Source organism: Bactrocera tryoni, chromosome 1 (genome assembly GCF_016617805.1).
Source record: "Bactrocera tryoni isolate S06 chromosome 1, CSIRO_BtryS06_freeze2, whole genome shotgun sequence".
NCBI classification, from domain to species: Eukaryota; Metazoa; Arthropoda; class Insecta; order Diptera; family Tephritidae; genus Bactrocera; species Bactrocera tryoni.
This window is the reverse complement of record NC_052499.1, coordinates 32025901-32045051: the sequence shown is the minus strand read 5'-3', so window position 1 is coordinate 32045051 and position 19151 is coordinate 32025901. Positions and strand designations below refer to the sequence as shown.

The 19151-nt window shown below is 32.3% G+C and overlaps 1 protein-coding gene and 1 long non-coding RNA gene across 3 annotated transcripts; one reads left to right on the top strand and one right to left on the bottom strand.

Annotated features, from left to right (window-relative positions):
• Positions 1-1992: 1992 nt before the first annotated feature.
• On the bottom strand, positions 1993-18179 carry LOC120782358 (maternal effect protein oskar). The gene is made up of 5 exons (XM_040114597.1): positions 17674-18179; positions 16436-16952; positions 13827-14239; positions 2834-3212; positions 1993-2766 (listed from the first exon to the last, which is right to left on the bottom strand). Exons 1-5 carry the CDS (start codon positions 17792-17794, stop codon positions 2664-2666), a joined length of 1533 nt encoding a protein of 510 aa, XP_039970531.1. The 5' UTR covers positions 17795-18179; the 3' UTR covers positions 1993-2663.
• On the top strand, positions 8261-9091 carry LOC120782359. Of its 2 annotated transcripts, XR_005706248.1 has the most exons (4): positions 8261-8624; positions 8704-8785; positions 8843-8975; positions 9050-9091. It is a non-coding gene; the product is annotated as an uncharacterized LOC120782359 (long non-coding RNA). The 2 variants fall into 2 exon arrangements; XR_005706247.1 differs by having other exon boundaries at positions 8264-8785.
• Positions 18180-19151: the final 972 nt, after the last annotated feature.

Below are 19151 nucleotides of genomic sequence, written 5' to 3'. Positions count from 1 at the left end.
ATGACATTTTTCGGTATTCTATATTTTCTTTTACTTATACTTTTACTCCCGGTTTTATCACTGATGCTTCCGCGCCTGAATCTATTAATAATCTTACCTTAATTCCTCCAATTGTTACATCAGTCATCGGTATATTTCGTCCTTCGAGGCTGGTTTCGGAAAATTTTTAGTTAATTATTATTATATTATTTATCTCCATCGGTTCCACTGGCTGTCTTCTCGTCTGTCTAGTGTTGTTGTTTGCCTTGAAAATTGTGTTCGCCTCTGAAAATTTTGTTGATATCCATATTGTTGAAAGTTTTGTGGATATCTGTATTCGTTGTGTTGCTGACTATTATTATTTGCATTTGCGTAATTTCCTTTATTGAAATTCCAAGTATTTCTGAAATTTTATTTTTACTATCGAACCACGTACAAATGTGCTGTTCGAATAATCTGTAAGCTTCAAATAATGTAGTTATGTACGTTTCGCGATATAATAATATTCGCTGCATTAGTTGGTATTTTTCTATGAATAAATTTAAAATTGATTCTTCATTACTTTCCGACGTTCTATCTATCGATCTCTCTGCCGACAAATGATATTTATTATTCATTCGCCTTGCTTCTCAATATACTATACACAAGTGAATCTTTCACACTTTTTTTACCGGATCCAATTCTTTCTTTCTCTCAAACTTTATTTGTTTTAATATTCTATATTGGATTTTTGGTCAAATCCAAAGAATATTATCCTTAGCTCAAAAGAAAAAAGAATTTCTTTGCTATATTCGGTTTGCCGACTGCGCCAATAATACATAGATTTTGTGTTGCAATAATCTATTTTAATTTTCTCTGTTGAAATAAAAGATCAGATTGCTTTTCTTCTCTTATATTACAATCGTGGTTTTATTTTTAAGAACTGCAAAGGAATTTGTGAATAAGCTTGATTTTTATAAAAGGATACTTAATAGTCTGGAATAACCCTGAGGGAATCAGGTTCACCATCTCCTGGTGTTATGCTTTCACTGCCATGCTGGCTGGAGAAGAGTTCCCTTCTCTCACCTCTGGAGGTTCTAAAAAAGTATGCTGCGATCTTGAAATCTTCTGTTAGTTGCTAATTTTCCCCCTGTCCGCCAGCTGGTCAAGCTCTTCATACTCACGCATTTCGGCCTCTCTCTTTTTCTGTCTGCAAATGTGTCTCGCTTCCATATTCAGCTTTCGGTGTCTGCCCCACCCGCACGTATTGCCGTCGTTTATAACGCTGCGAGACAGTTTTTTTTCTATCTACTGCGATATGGTACTCATCATCATACCACCTGTTCTTTTCCTTTTCCGAAAACCAATGGTTTCATTTGCAACAGTACGAGCTTTGAATGCGGCCTGACAGTTCCTTTATACCGAGCAGAAAATCGTTCGGCTGTCTGTTGTGATTACAGCCTCTCGACGTTGAACCTTCCTTGTGTTTATGGACGTGCGTTTTTTGCTGCACAGAGGCGGGTGCGTATTTCGACTGCAAGACGATAGCGGTCTGAGTCGATGTTAGAGACAGCGGCTACGCTGGCTAAGTCATGTCGTACGTATGGACAAAACCACTCCAGCTCTGAAAGGATTCGACGCAATACTCGCCGGAAGAAGCAGAGAAAGAGGAAGACCTCCATACCATTGGAAAGACCAGGTAGAGAAAGGTCTGGCTTCGCTTGGAATTTCCAATTGGCGAAAAGAAGAAACGGCATAAGCGGTGTCTAAGCCACTAAAGAAGAAGACAATTTTAAAACATTTCGCTCTCCTTGTAGTAACAACATTATAATTATTGTCTTAGTATTATTTTTATTACAGTTTTTTATTTTATTTAATTGAGTTTCAGTTATTGTAATTATATAATCTCGAGACACTTAGCTCTAAAGTACATCGTACATTGAATAAATACATTTACTTAGAAATATACTTATTTTATTATATTTACTAATCAGCTTACATATTTGTATTGCGCTTAAAGTGCAATTACATAACGACAAATTTACATTTTCAGACAAGCAGTTGTGTAAAGAGATTGGAGTGCAGTTGTTTGGCATATTATTATTACCTTAAAGTTAATAAAATGTTGTAGCTCGTTCATATTTTCCTAATCAATTAATCAATCACATTCAAATCATACAATATTTAAACTTAAATAAAATACTTACAAATGTTATTATGTGGAAAATGTTTCAGCTTCTACAACTGTCGACAAATCAACACCGGTATTGATTTTGTAGAAGCTAAATTGTTACATTTTCACAATAACGGTTTATTGTTGGAATATCATTCTTCAAAAATCTTATTCACCAATATATATTGTGCACTGATATATATCTGAATACAATTTTTAAAGCGCGTCAAAAAACTGTATTTGTTTCCAAAAACAAAAAAAAACGAATACAGGTTTTGTTGGCTTTACAACGTTTGATACGAGTATATGCTATACAAATGAACAAATATATATTGCTATAAAATAATTACATTGAAAGAAATAAATTTAGGTTATATCTAACAAAAATTGACGCACCTATAATATTAATAATCAATAACGTTTCTATATAAACAGTAACACATTTTAAAACAATTAATAATGCAATACACAATTCATGGTTAAAATTTATAGATAACTCAAAAATTTTCAATTTCAAATCAGATATAAAATATTAATACTCCAGTTGAGATTCTATTAATTGCAAAACTCGTTGTCGACCAATTTTGTTCCAAAACACGTACGGCTCTGAGGTACCAGTTACTATTCTTGGTTCGCTGAAGAAACAATGTTGTATATATATTAGAAACGCTAATTTTTTTGGTTGCATTGGTAGTTACTTACTTCTGAAAACAGTCGAATAGGATGTGGCCTCTTTCATTTACTAAGCATGCCCATATGTCCATAACTAATAAGAATTCACCTTCTTTTTTTATGAAATTGTTGAAGCGCTCCAATTTAGTTTTAGTAATTTCATCGTGTGCAAAATTGGCAAGGGGAGCCAGTGTCGTTAGAATTGGTGTAAATCCCTTTTTGAACATTAAGTTGATGAGCTCGCGAAAATCATGTTCTATTTGCACCAAAGGCCGACCTTTCATTATATCCACAGATCCAATGTTAACGATAATACTCTTACACTGACCTTCTAATTGTCGAACTCTTTTAATTGCACCGCAAATAGTTTGTCCGGATACACAAAGCCCACTTTGCAGTATTTTGTCATCTAAAAATCATACCATATTAACATTATAAATGCGAATGTAAGTTTGTTTGTTACGCTTTCACGCAAAAACTACTTAACCGATCATTATGAAACTTTGTTCATATACTCCTGAAGGTATTAGAAGTAAAATAGGGTACTTTATATTAAAATAAAATTTTAAGAAAGATAAAAAATGTGTCAAAAATCGTCAAATTTAGCTACTTCAACGCCATCTAACATTACAGTAAGGAAGTTTCAACCATGAACACTGACATTTTAAACGAGGTTCAAGGAGAAGTGAAGGGATATTTATCAATGGATACATTATAGATACGGGAGTGTTTAAATTCACTTGAACTATCGGGTGCACCGTCACATAATCTTCAATTGAAACTCAATGTACCAGTAATGCTTATGCGAAATCTAGATGCTTCTCGGCTATGTAATGGAACAAAGCTTCGAATAAAAAAAATTCTGACAGAACATATTTGGTGCTACTATTTTAACAGGTGTCGGTAAGGGAAATAGTGTTATAATACCTCGGATTATTCCTACTGAGCTTCCATTCCAATTTAAAAGGGTTTAGCTTCCCGTCAAGCTTAGCTTTGCTGTTACTATAAACAAGGCACAAGGACAAACATTACAGGTAGCAGGAGTGCATTTAGAAAACCCATGCTTCTCTCATGGTCAACTTTATGTAGCCTGTTCACGTGTATCTAATGCCCGGAATTTACACATATTTGCACCCGACGGGAAAACTTATAACATGTCTACAAAAAATGTCCTAGATTAATACTTTGTATTTTATTTTTTTAAATTGTTAAAATTCAGAATTATTTATTTTAGTTACGGTGAAATATATTTTAACATTTGTTGTTGCATTTCAATACGCATATTTTAAGGTTTTGCAACTTCATTGTCTGTAGTATTTTTTAAAAATTGTTGATCTCAGCCAAGCAATAAAATTTAGTTACCATATTGACTCATTTCTATTATTATACCCTTACCATTTATCTCTCATACTTATTTTATGGCTCCACTACAGGCGAAGCCGCGGGTAAAAAGCTAGTAATGTAATATAAATTAAAAAATCTAAGGAAGGGCTAAGTTCGGGTGCCACCGAACATTTTAATCTCTTGCAACTTGTAAGAATCAAAGCAAAGAAATTCGTTCATATGTATGAGATATTAACTCGACCGAAGAGGCTAAATTTAATATATTGAGTGAATGTGGAAAATGTCAACCAGAGTATCGAAACTCTTTATATTATCATAAAGTTCATACTATGTAAGGAATTGGTTTGTATTCAGAGGTAAACCACATAACTTTATACGTGATATACAATTCACACACTGACCGACTTATTCTTCATAAGGTTTTTGAAAAACGAAAATCATTATATGAAGTATATAAGTGTTGGGGGTAGTATCGGCATGATTGTATCTATACTATTAAAATGCCACATACTAATAAAATGTTCCTTGGGTTTCACATACTTTCAAATGTTTTCAATAGGTTTTACTGTCAAAATAAAAAAAAAATCGATTTTTCGAAATGATTACATGAGAATATCCCCTTATATGGGCTAAGTCAAGTTTCCGCCCGATTTTATTCGTCATAGGCACATAAATATACTCTTATGAGTAAAACACACTCTTTCATTTTCATTGAGATGGCTCACATATTGGCCGATATATGCAGTATAAAGTCATCCAAAACACATTGACTAATATATATTTTATGGGAAGTAGGCGTGGTTGTAGTTGGATTTTTTGCATAGGACTGTCAGAAGAATGTCACGTGCCTATATCTATAACTATAAGTTTTATGCTAACAAAACTATTATACTCTAAATTGATTTTGTTGATATAAAATCAATTCTGGATATACGTATGTAGGTTGCCTTTTATATTTCAGGATTAGAGAACGCAAACAAATATTAATAATCGAAAAACGCTTTAATGTTTCTCAAAACTTGAGAATACTCCATTAAGATCTATACAGTTTTACATGCGTTTTTTCTGCGATGTTCTTGTGGTATGGTTGCGACGAAGTCCAGTTTTTTCACAAAAGCAGGCAAACATTTCTTGGACGTGCTTCGTGAGCGAACAGCTTTTGTTGGATTCCACTCAATTTGAAACATCCATACAGTCGACTGTTGCTAACTTTTGGGCTCACATGTATAAATCCACGATTCATTATCACCTGTCATGTTGTCATCAAAAATTTAATTAAGATGATCGGTTTTGCTGAGATTACCTACCTATCAAAAGTTGTAAAAAATAATTGCGCGAAAATAAATATGTTAAGTAACTGTAAACAACAAAAAAATTGCTCATATGTCAAAACATTCTGAGTACATCAAAAATGACAAATTTTACGATAAAGTTGTGAGTCGTCATTGAAAAGTGGGGTTGCCAAAATCCGAAATATAAAAGGCAATTACCTAATTTCGCCCACAGTTCCTGAAACTATTAATGTTATTGTGAGATTTGCTTTCCTTTATTTTGAAATTATTATTTTCATTTTACATTATAAAAATTAGAAAACCTAAAACAAAATTTTTGTATAATGTCAGTCGTGCCGAAATAAATAGATGCAACGTTATTCTATTGGTTCACTATAAATGTTCACTTAAAACTAATACTTAAATTAATTTTATTTCACTAATTAACAAGAGTATTTAACCTTTTGTTGGCAATTTATATTCTTTTTATGCTTTTTTTTTCTCAACTCAAAAGTGTTACATGACAACATGGCCGAATAGTGCAATTTTTTTCTAACAATTATCACAGCCTGTATTCTGTGTAACAAACCTCAGTTTAAAATTTTTGGAAGCGCTGTTCAAACGATTTGGCAGAAATCGTAAAATGAAATGTAAAGAAATGAAAAACAATGACGTTCATTAGAATTTAAAATAGTTATTTTTGGTATAATTGATATTGACACATATTACATATAAATATTATTTTAATCATTATAAACCATCAATAGACTATGTAAATTCTTATGAAAATATTTCACAAAAAAAAGTGATAAGAATATGTATTGTATATTACTTCAAAAATAGAGTGTTTAAAAAGCAACGATTTCTTTGAGGATCAATTTTGGTAAATTTTCAATTATAAACGTTCGTAAATAAATAAAAAATAAAGTACACACATTTTCTTTAAAGATGTTCAATTTATTCATACTCGATAATAAGTTAGACAACTGTTCTGGAACATTTTTTTGATTTCTCCTTCTATAACACGTAAGCTGCCTTTTATGTTTCGGGATTAGAGAACGAAAACAAATTTTAATTACCGTTCGAACCAATTTCTGCTACTCTGATTGAGGTATCTCCAAACATGTATTCTGAACGTATCGAACGGCACTTCTTTCTTCGGAATAAAAAGAAGTCATTCGGTCCCCCAAGGCAGGACTATACGGTGGATGACTCATCAAATTGATGTTTTGAGTACACAAAAATGTAGTTATTTAGTCGATGTGTGCGAGTTCGCACACATCTGATTTCTTGAAAGACAAATGACAAGCAAATTATTATTATCACTCAGAATTTCAGGTTCCGCTTTGTTCTAGTTTTATGGTTGCAATATATCCAGTTGTTTCGAAAAAGCACGCAATTATTTGCTTAGAAGTGCACGAGCCTTTTTTGAGCGATCGAGAAATTGTGTATGATCCAACGTCAAAAAAGTTCTTTACAGTGAAATGTCCATGCAATATTGAATATATGCTGGTGCCATTAAACCTACAATAGCCTCTCAAGATAGGTTACATGACGATGTGGCAATGTTAGTTTGTGCACAGAATGGTACAATTCCGATTGGAAAGAGGAAGTCCTCCTGATTATAAAATATATACACAGGGTAATAGGTACCGCAAACGCTTAGTTTACGAGATATAATTGAAAGTTCAAAAATTCCCAAAATTCGAACATTTCAACAAGCTATTTTACCACATTTAACACACTGTATGCACATTTTTTACTTCAAATTCATTTAATTAAACTGTAAACATTTAAACAAATTCACAATTTACACTTTTTGCAGGTTTTATAAACAAGAAATCTATATTTTAAAAATCACTTTTTACACTGAGGAAATGGGCCCTGCCATGTGATAATAAGCAAATATGAGCAATTCGCTGAATTTCTCTATTTCCGATATAACTTCTTTATTTAGCAATCTTAGTTCTAATAAAAACAAGTGTGTCTATAAATTTTATTTCAAATTTAAATGAGTATAAACAATCTTTCCATGCATATGGATTTTTTATTACGTTATAAAATACTTAGGTTACCCCAGGTATTGGCTCGACCAGGGGTATTTTTTTAAAGCGCGGCCGAAGGCAGCCTACGCAAAAAGGAGTACTACGCGAAAGTACTTCATTTAAACCTATATGATGTAAATTTTATAATTTATAATTTATTATTATAGAGTTTTACTTATTTGTGCTTATTAAATTTAATCACATATTATATATATGTGGGAATGAAACGATATGGCAGCACAGTAAAGGCAGAAGAAGAAGAAGAAGATCTGCGAGACTTAATTTTAATATAAATCGTTTTTTCTTTGTATTCTTGAAATCAATAGTTTTGTTTAATAAACCACATTATTAATTTGTTAAATATAATTAATCTTGTCTACATAATTGATTTTGCCCACATATACTATATACATACTCGTATGTAATGGAAAAGTGGTTAACAACACAATTATAGCTTGAAAAATGTTGGAAAGTATTTTTTATTATACTTGTGGTTAATATAGAAAGAAGAATCACGCGAATATACTTTCTTTAAGAAAAATAACAACACTCGAAAATACAAACAAAGAAAAATCGTTGAAAATCCTACATATTTGGTGTTTAAGATGTAGCAACGCTCGTTTTCTTCATAAATGCAAACAATCTAACCTTTTCAACGATGAGTGCGCTAAGTGATTTTTAAATTAAGCTAAAATATAAGTAAATAAAAGTGAAATGTTAACTTATTTCAATGTTTAGAGTGTATATTAATACAAATTTTTGAATTTTTAATCGGGAATATTTTAAAAAATATAAGTGTTAGCAACACTATTTTTGCATATTCCTCCTCTGGAGCTCCTCTAACCGTACATACCCCATTCATACCGAAATCCGTTTTTTTTCTTGACCGCCAAAGTAATCGGAATCGATAACTGATTTTGGACGACCTTTACCAAATCCATCCCGAGGTGATCTACCACATCGATTGATTTCATCATAACCTCGATAAGCCCAGGCCCTTGATGGAGCCTCATTGCAAAAAACTAAGTTAAGTTCAAAAATAATTGTTCGCAAATGTTCCCTGTTTTAATTTAATTTAATTTTATTTATTTGCCGAGATGTACATATATTTCAAGTTACTGTAAACAACAAAAATAGCGGTCGTATATCAAAACGTTATCGGTATGTGTATCATCAAAAATATCAAGCATTACCAAGAATGATAGAAACAAGATTGCGCAATGCGCATGTTTGCTTTCAGTCAGCTGTTCTTGCTGACGTCACGGTTGACTTATTATTCGCCCGCGCCTTTGAATGTGAAAGAAATTTGCAGTTTGAAATGGGTAATTATAGCATTTTGATTACAATAATTTTACTTTTATAACCAAACACTCTTGCAGGTTTAAGTTCGCGGAGTCTAACGAAGTTGCTACCTAGCGCTTTTCTCACGTTAACCAGATTAACTCCTGCAGAGGCTAATGAACGGCAGAAAAGGATGGAGTCTTGTTTAAACCACTGTTTCTTATCCTAATTGTAATAATAATCTTAACTAACAATTTATTCCATTTATTTATACGCACGTATGTATGTTTATTACATTTTTGCAGGCAATATTTTTCAACGTGTGTCAGTTGATCTATTCTGACCCAATTGAAAAAAATGATGACTTGAAGATTCTCAACAACGACGAGCTTGAAAATTTGGCAGAGTACATCTGCCACAAACTTGGTAAAGACAACCCCGAAATTTGTGCCAATTCAAAGAACTGTTCGTCTTATACTTGGGTGGATCACCTATCTGAAGGAGGACTCTCAAAACCATATGATGGAGCATATGAGAGGCTTGCAAGCAGTATTTGACGACTTAAATGGTACTGATTTGCATATGTATATGTACAAATTACGTCCAGAAGCACTTAAATTTAAGTAATTTTGTAAATTGTACCAAAGTAAAATAATTGTTTTTCAGAGCTAGAATGTATTTTAGGATTCGTTCCTTAAATAAAAACTTAATTGAAAATACATATGTACAGCAAAAAAAGAAAATTAAATAAGAAAATAAATTGATAGTTGGTCACAAAATATTCAATATTTTTATTTGCATAAATGTGTATAGTTGAAACAAACACAGCAAAGAGACAAAATTAAATAATACAACGAAAATACCATTAAATGAATATGTAGGTAAATGTTCACTATAAAATATTTCCTTATATTGATATCTTTTATTAATATTCACTTATATTTAAGTTAACTTTTGATGATATTCATGTTTTTGTATGAAGGTGTACTCGCACAATTATATATGTGCGTAATAGGGGAATTAATTTAACTTGATACACTATTTCATTGGTACTTTAAGAAGATTGGTATTGCATATGGGCAACATTAGAATATTGCCCCGTCCATAAAGTGTCGTTAGTCGGAAAAATATATAAGGGGTATTCTCTTGGTCTTGCAAAACCCCTGCACGGTGCAAGAATTGCATATATTTCCTCTTGGTGCACCGGCACAACAACGAATACACGCAGAAAATTATTTGCAATGGCTGTAAAATATGTCAGACCAAAACCTATGTATATTTGAATGCAATGTCACGTAAAAGTATAATTGCAACCCTGTTTTAGCTGTCATTTTACATAAAGACATATTACGTCGTTAAATTGTTGACGAAGGTAAGTTTTAAATAGATTTTATTATTTCTATTTACCGATGGATTGCCGGCCGAGCTATTCAAACACGGCGGCGAAGAACTGATAGGGAGCATGCATCAGCTTCTTTGTAAAATATGGTCGGACGAAAGCATGCCCAATGATTGGAATTTAAGTTGTGCTATGCCCAATCCATAAAAAAGGAGACCCCACAATCTGCGCCAACTACCGTGGGATTAGCCTCCTCAACATCGCATATAAGGTTCTATCGAGCGTATTGTGTGAAAGATTAAAGCCCACCGTCAACAAGCTGATTGGACCTTATCAGTGTGGCTTTAGACCTGGAAAATCAACAACTGACCAGATATTCACCATGCGCCAAATCTTGGAAAAGACCCGTGAAAGAAGAATCGACACACACCACCTCTTCGTTGATTTCAAAGCTGCTTTCGACAGCACGAAAAGGAGCAACCTTTATGCCGCGATGTCTGAATTTGGTATCCCCGTAAAACTAATACGGCTGTGTAAGCTAACGTTGAGCAACACGAAAAGCTCCGTCAGAATCGGAAAGGACCTCTTCGAGCCGTTCGATACCAAACGAGGTTTCAGACAAGGCGATTCCCTATCGTGCGACTTCTTCAACCTGCTACTGGATAAAATAGTTCCAGCTTCAGAACTAAATAGAGAAGGTAATATCTTCTATAAGAGTGTACAGCTGCTGGCGTATGCCGATGATATTGAGATCATATGCTGGCCGAATATTGTCCGAATGGACGAAAACGCTCCAGCTCCAGCTTTGGTTGAATCTAGATCAACATAAACAGCCATTACTTTTAAAATTATTAACTTTTTCAAATTCTATCAAGTTGAAACCGATCGATGAAACGATAATTATGAGATGTATGACGACATTGACATGGTTCAAGGAATTAAAAGACAGACAGAGGTTATGTCGTCCGAATGAACGAAAATACTCCAGCTCTGAAAGTATTCGACGCAGTACCCGCCGGGGTAAGCAGAGGAAGAGGCTTCACTTGGAATCTCCAATTGGCGCCACCTTGCGAAGAGAAGAAACGACTGGCGCGTTGTTATTAACTCGGCTATAAACGCGTAAGCGGTTTCTACGCCAGAAAAAGGAGAATCTTGCAACACGTTGCTACAGAGTATACTAGTTTTGATCCCCTAACGGTTGATTGGATCACCTAAAACTAATCGCCTTAGATATAGAGTTATGTCCGTCCGTCTGAACAAGCTGTAACTTGAGTAAACATTAATGAAACTTTGTAAACATATTCCTCGCCATCGTAAAGGTTGATATAATCGGTTAGCGTAATCGGACCACTGCCACGCCCACAAAACACCATTAAGCTAAGGTACTGTTTACATTAATTATAAATTATTCAATACAGTGAAATGTTTTAATGAACAAAATTTGTAAAAATAACACCGCGGGTTACTTCCGAATTGGAAAATGTTTGATACAAATTATCTTCGATTTGTTATATATAATAACAATAATATTTATACTTTTTAATTATAAACATTTTCAAATTCAATTTAATTCAACAAGAGGCAAGGAGATCATTTCTCCATTAAATTTTGCAGTCAAAATGGTTGCTTCAATAATATTTCCCCAAAAGTGCGCCGTTGCATAATTGAGGTGGATTGAAATTATGCTGAATAATAATAGTTGAACTTTGTTTAAGTAATGAAATGTTCAAATGGTTTTTACAATTTTTTTTATATTCATGAATTGTATTGACTTTTAACAAGCAAATATCCCATGTCCATCCCCTGGTTCTAATCTACCTCCTCACCAATTTTCAGCCAAATCGGTTCAGCCGTTCTTAGTTATAAATAGTGTATCTTTCTTTTATATATGTATTTACATATATAATTTACTTATCTTTAATAGTTTATAGTTTTTATGGATACAATTTTGTACCTAAATGTAATTCTGTAATGTAGTAATAGAAATTTTTGGTTATTTTAAGGAGTACACAAATATGTACATATGTATGTCAAAAACTTTTAAATTTTGATTTCTCTTTCCTAATAAAATATTATATTTATATTATATATTATGTTTATATTATATTTTGATATTATTTTTAGCTTACAAAATAAGAGTTATTTCAACGTGAGAGTATTATTTGTCAAGGCAAAAGAAAAAGCTTACCTTTCAACTTTTATTGCGTAAGAGTTGATTAAAACTCACCGCATAACTATTATTAGCGAGCAATAAATAAAATTTATGAAATAATTCTAATTTTGTAAGAGAAAAATAAAAATCAAAATGTAACCATTAGTTGTGAGACAAAAATATAAATTAAAAAATTATATCTTTCAATTTGATCACAGTAGTATAATGCCGAAATTTGTAGTTTTGGTTCACGAATTACCCAATCTCCTACGAATTATATTTAATGATCTTCGTTATTTTAATAAATCTTATGCCGAATATGAAGTGTATGAGTTATAAACTTATAAAATTGTTTGAAAATATGAGTATATATCAAGTATACCTGAGTAATGTCAAAAGTTTGTGCAATCAGCCCAGATCTTTTCTGACTTCCGATTTCCCACCTATCCTTAAACCGTTTAGAATGATCAAAATATGTGATGTTTTAGTGAAATTAAATGGATAAGTTTTCTTAAAACTTATATAGTTTAGCTTAATATGATTGGATTTGATTTAAACCTTGGTCCAAGCCTCATATCCCTAATATGATAGATTTCGATCCTCTGGTTGACGTTTTTCACATCAAATTAATACTTACATACATATGTAAGTATATTAAATTTAGCCTCTTCGGGCGATTTTATCTCACATATCTAATTTGGGGATGGTTTTAATATAATTTTCGCTGATGGGAAGTAAAATATAGTTATAAAACTAGTTTAGTCTATGACCTATAATATTTTATAAGTTAATAATATACAAGTTTAATTGTAATCCATTCACGATTTCGTCGAACAATAAATGTTGAATTCTTTCGCAGCATTTTTAAAATCAAGTTTTGTATCTGAAAATATTTCCCCAGAATTGACCATGGTAAGTTGCAAGGGTATGAAATGTTCGGTAACATCTACACTTAGTCCTTCCTTACTTGTTATATTCAGAAATATGCTTGAATTTACGGAACTTCGTTCAAATCATATTATTGTGAGTGAATTGACTGAGGTGATATGAAATATATTAATACGCTGAATTGAAAATATTATATCAGAATATATGAGGAAGCTTAAACTCCACGATTGCTATTTGTTATATAACGTCACCTTTCAAAAGATTTCCTCGTCCTCTTTTTTTCTGTCTTTCATAATAGATATCTTGGTCAATAATTCGGTTATCTTAGCGAGGTTTATGTCTTACATTTAACTTTATCTAAGCGTATAATAAAAAAAACATCTTAATTTCATATCCAATCTTTTAGATGATACATATATCAACAACGTTCACATGTATTCGATAAAATAATTATAATAATTTATTTTGATAACAGAAGAAAGCAAAAAAGTTATAATAACTTCAAATTATAAAGTGGGTTGATTTCGTTTGTTAAAGACTATAAAAAGCTTATAAAAGTACATATAAATAGTATATAAGGCTTTAGCTTATTATACTCGTAATAGTATTAATGAACGCACAATATCGGAGTCCGACCGACTATTACGTATACTAGTATAACAATTCAGACGTGTAATTGGGCCATAATTTGTGTTAAACTTACATTTTTTGAATTTGCATCTTAATTCCATTCGCGCCAAAAACAAAAAAAAATCATCGCCCAACAAGGGGAAGTCCAAGAGGTGTGCCTCATAGTCGGAATCTGTCGTATAGATCGAATCATTATATCGACTACTCTTGGTACACGATGGTGAGATGGGTCGACTCGTACTTGGAGGTATGTATTTAGCCATAGATTCTTTGTATGGATTAGGCTTCTTCTCCAGTTTATTCGTATTCAAATAGTTCTGCTGTTGAATTGATCTAAATTGAGATGTTTGACTTATTGTTTTTGCTTGTGAATATGTAGATTGTTGTTTCGTTATTCGATTATTTTGATTTGAATAATGAATGTTATTGAAGTTGTGTCCAAGATTCTGTGATGCCATTTTTGGTTGATTGCATAATCTGTTGAAACTAGCAAAAAATTCGTGGATCTGATTAGTTAAACTCGGTACAGTAAACATATTTTTTATTTAAGGTGTAACACTATACAGGTAACTAAACTGAATATGCGATTATTTACATCATTTTAATAACTTTTCCTGCCGATGATTGAAAAAGAACGTTTTCAATAACGCACAAGAAAGCACACGTATACAGCATAATTGGTACAATGACTTTTTAGTGTTTTCAATTCTATTCTTTATTGACAAAACACTTTTATAAGTATGTATAAGTATTTCAGCTTAGTCTATAACGCTTTGTCTGACTTGGGAAATCCTTTCGCGATAACTTACTTCTTATAGTGCTCTCAAAATTTTTTAAATATAACTAGTATAAGCCAGCGGCTCCGCTCGTTCCTTGTTGTCAAGGATATCATTTACCGTGATAGCAATTTAATGGAATAGTTAACTTGGTAATCTACATATTTTGTTGACTTCGCAAATCACTTAAGGATGGTGTCAGTGTGAAATTTTCGAGAAATATATTTTTTGTTGCATTTTTGTTGTCGCTACAGCGTTTCTTGTAGAAAGGGAACAGAGTGGGGAATATAGCGTAGGGGAAGAGTTTTGAAGATATTTAGTTCCAATTTGGAAAAAAATTTTTAACGTAATTTGATATCGCGCTGTGGAAGCTTTTTTTTTTGAAATCTTACTATTTTTGTCAACGAAAAACTGTCGAAAAAAGGTCAAAATTCGATGGTTTTTGTTCAAACTTCCGCTATTTCGTCAAATTAAAAAAACAAAAAAGCTTCCATAGTGCGATAGCGACTTTTCTACAGCTTAATACTTTTTTTGACATTTTTTCTTTAGACCAAAATTGGGGCCGCAATCGCAGACTTCTACAGGACCTTTTCTTTTATTATGTGTCATTTTAACCAATTATTTAACTATTGTACACCCACTAAATAAACATAAAAAAATTATTTTGTATTCGTCATGAACGTATTTATTTATAAAAAAATCGGACTGATTTGTTAATTCCAACATTAAAAAAAAAACACTGAGACCGTCCCTTAAGGAATAGTACATAAATATGTATGATGTAACAACATCTTCACAGTCTCACACATACACATACATGTACATATATGCTTCTTTTTATAGTGAATAACACCGCAGGAGTAGAGCAGAAGAGGGCGCTTCTCGCGCCCCCTATCTAATCATATGTTAATGTTTTGTTTAACATTCATCGAATGTAATTGCAAAATCGACTGTTAAAACCCAGATACTACACGTAAGAAAACATAGGAATATTTGTCAGCTATTATGCACTCATCTCAAATTATGATTTAACCTTTTCTTATTAAGTTACAACTATCACTATAATTCATATATGTACATATATACATATGTGTATGTAAACAAAAAATTCTGTACCCTGCCAATAGCTGTGTGATTTTATTTTGTATTTTTAAAGAAAAAAATGTTCAAAAGATTCGGACATGAATATTGGACACATTCTTATATTTTGAAATATAATTTCTTATATTTATGAATTGTTGTGACTTTTAACATAAACTGATAGAAAGTAGCCTATGCCCGTCCCGAGGTTCCAAGCTAACTCATCTTCAATTTTCAGCCAAATCGGCTCAGCCGTTCTTGGGTTATAAATATAGACATAAATTGCGAAATCGAGGGTGATTTTGCAGAAAAAGGCCGCAGTTAGGACCTTCTCCCGGACTAAAGATATACCCGTGCAAATTTTCACGTCTTTCCGTGCTGTGGTTTGGGCGAAATGCGCGGATATACAAAAAAGGCGTTTCATTTTTATATACATGTAAGATAATAATATGTGTCAATATGCACAAATTGAACCCATCACAATCTTATTAAACACCGAGATGTTTCGACCTTAGGATAGCGAGTTAGTTGGGCTATTAGGGAGAAAGTGCCAAGGTTTTCCAACACCGTCTACCCTTCCACAACTTTGACAAATGACGGTCGTCAGGATTTATGGCCTAACCGAGTGTAATCCAGTTGAACCTTGTTAAGGACATCTAAACTGTCAATCGTTTGCTCCCCACAAATGGTAGATTAATCAATTCAGGCTACATAAACCGTGTTCATCCTTTTATCGAACAATTTCATATATTTTACAATATAATGTGTATGTTTATATATTGTGTACTTATATATATATAGGAAAATATGAATGAATCATACTTACAGATGATTACAGTTGTCTTGATAATAATTATTGCTTCCCGTTTCTTCAGTGTAATTGGAAACACCTTTATGAGCGTTAGTTTGCAACGATGTTAAATTTTCAAGACCCACCTTTGTTTTTACTACATCAATATTTGCCGATTCGCTGATTTCATTATTATCAATGTTTTTCTTATTAGTATATTCGTTATTTTTTTGGTAATCAATCTGTTTATTGTTGCGGTACCAAAATTCATCACGTTCGTTTTCCTTAGATGAAATATTGTTTACAAAAGGTTCGACTCGGTTTTGGTTATTATATTGAACAAATTGTTGGTGTTTTTGAGTTTGAAGTTGATGTTGAGGTTTTTGTTGTTGTACTAAATCATAGATGTGCTTTGTTCTTGCTGAAGGTTGGACATTAAAAATGAGCTTTCCATTTTCATTACAAAATGCAGTAACAAACGGTATTGAGAGAAGGAACTCGGTAATGTTTTGAAATATTGGAAACACTATACCAGTAGTTTTCCTATAATCATCTAGAAATTAAATAAATAAATAAGTACAGCTTTTAAACGAGAATAAAACTGTTAAGCCGTATGAGAAAACGACAATAACTTTTCGGCACAAAGAGAGTACACTAAAACTTAACTGATTTACGAAATCCAAAAACACAAATTTTTGCGTTTTGAACTTACGTTTCTTACTGAATAATTTTAATGGTTAGTTCAAAATTCTGTATTTTACCTCTTAAAAGTATAGATATAAAACGTTAACTTCGGTTGGACTTAAGGTATGTATAATACTCTTCACAAATAAAAAAGTTTCCACACAAGAACTAGATTTTGATCGGTCAGTTTTTATGGAGGCTATTATATATGCTATAGCAGCATGCATTAAACAATTTCTTCGATGAATGTACCGTTGCCTTGGACAACAATCCATGCAAAATTTCGTGGAGATATTTTCTCAAATTATAACGTTTTCCACGCAAGGACTTGGTTTTGACTTGAAATGATATTCCGTGTAGGATTTCATGATTGTGACCGTTCAGTTTATGTAACAGTGGTCCGACAAATAAGCAGACATGAACAAACCGACTCAGCTATCAGCTGATCAGTTATAAGTATGAGTAGTTATATGTATAAGAACTTTATTGGGTCTCCGACGTTTCCTTCTCCTTGGTAAACTCAATATACACTTAAGTTCAATGAGATGTTTTAATAGAAAAACGTGAAAATAAAAATTTAAATTACTTACCCTTTATATCGGAGATAGTTGCCCCATCCTGAGAGCGCGTAAGCAATATGCTCCGCACCTCTGCGTCCAAATCAGGAAACGCGCTTCGCAATTCTAGGAAAGCTTCATGCATAATTGTCATAATCGCCTGATAATTACAGCTGTTGTAGAAATCTGCATAAATAACCGACGAAGCGGCACTTGATATAAAAGTAGAAGACAAAATATTGCTTATAATGTGAAAATATTCAGTTCCGCTGGGTTTTTTGGATTTCGTTATTGTGTGTTTTATTGAAATTTCGAACTCTTTTCCGTAAATTTTTGCGCATAAAAATATTCACAATATTTTAATGTTAAAACTTGTAGTCGTTATTAAAACTGAGAACCCCAAATAGAAATCGTATATGTTCCTCTTAATACTAGAGAAAATTCTTTGGATGAACCACGTGGTAAAGCGCGCTTCCCGTAGTTGGTAACTTCTCGAATCACAATGCAAATACTTTTACTTAGCAGATTCATGGACTCATGATGTATGTATGTATGTACATAGGTAAAAGATAACAAAAACGTGAATTGGCTTTGATTGATTCTTCACTGCAGATTCCTAATGCTGGTATTGAGAGTCTTAACGGTTGTTTTTGTTTTTTGAATGATTGATATGGAGACAAAAATGTACAACCCATTGCTCTCATTCTCGAAACGGTTGTTTTCGCTTCTTCAATGAATAATGGGATACCAATAATTTACAACCTATTGCTCTTGTTCTCATTTTGATTGGTCTCTAGTGTTTTATGCTGAGATCAAGTACTGCTCTTTCATTTCAAATATTGTAAACGCATTTTTAATTTTATACACAACAAACATCTCAGTATGTTTTACTCTATGTGTTATGCACATACTTATGTACATATGTATGTAAGTTTCGTTAGTTGTTGTGCTTTTTAATTTCTCTGATCAAGCAGAATTGAATTATCTTTACCAACTTTGATGTACACATTCAATTTTAGTAAGTTATGAAACTTGCTTTCTAATGTAGTTTCTTATCTGTGCTATATCCATTTAAAACATTTTGGAAAATTGCGTAATATGCAATTTCAACACAAACTTTTTATTTATTCTTTTTTTAGACACTCTAAACATGTTATAGTTAACAGTTTCGTCGAATAATCGAAATAAATTCAGAGTTACATATGTATGAATATCGAAACTATCAAGATTGTAAGAATAATTTATTCATTGATTAAGCCATAACTTAAATGAAATATTCAATAACTTGCCAACGAATAAGAAACATTAAATTTTTCGATAATGGTAGCACAGCATACTTGCGTGTACATATGTAAATCAGTAGCAAAATTAAACAATGTTTGTGGCATCACTCACTTTTTGGTGGAATTTCACATCAGTAACTATTGAACCATATTTAACCTAATGAAGTAGATGTTATTAAACCATTTACTTCATTACATTACAGTTTTAAATTAGACAACACCATTTTG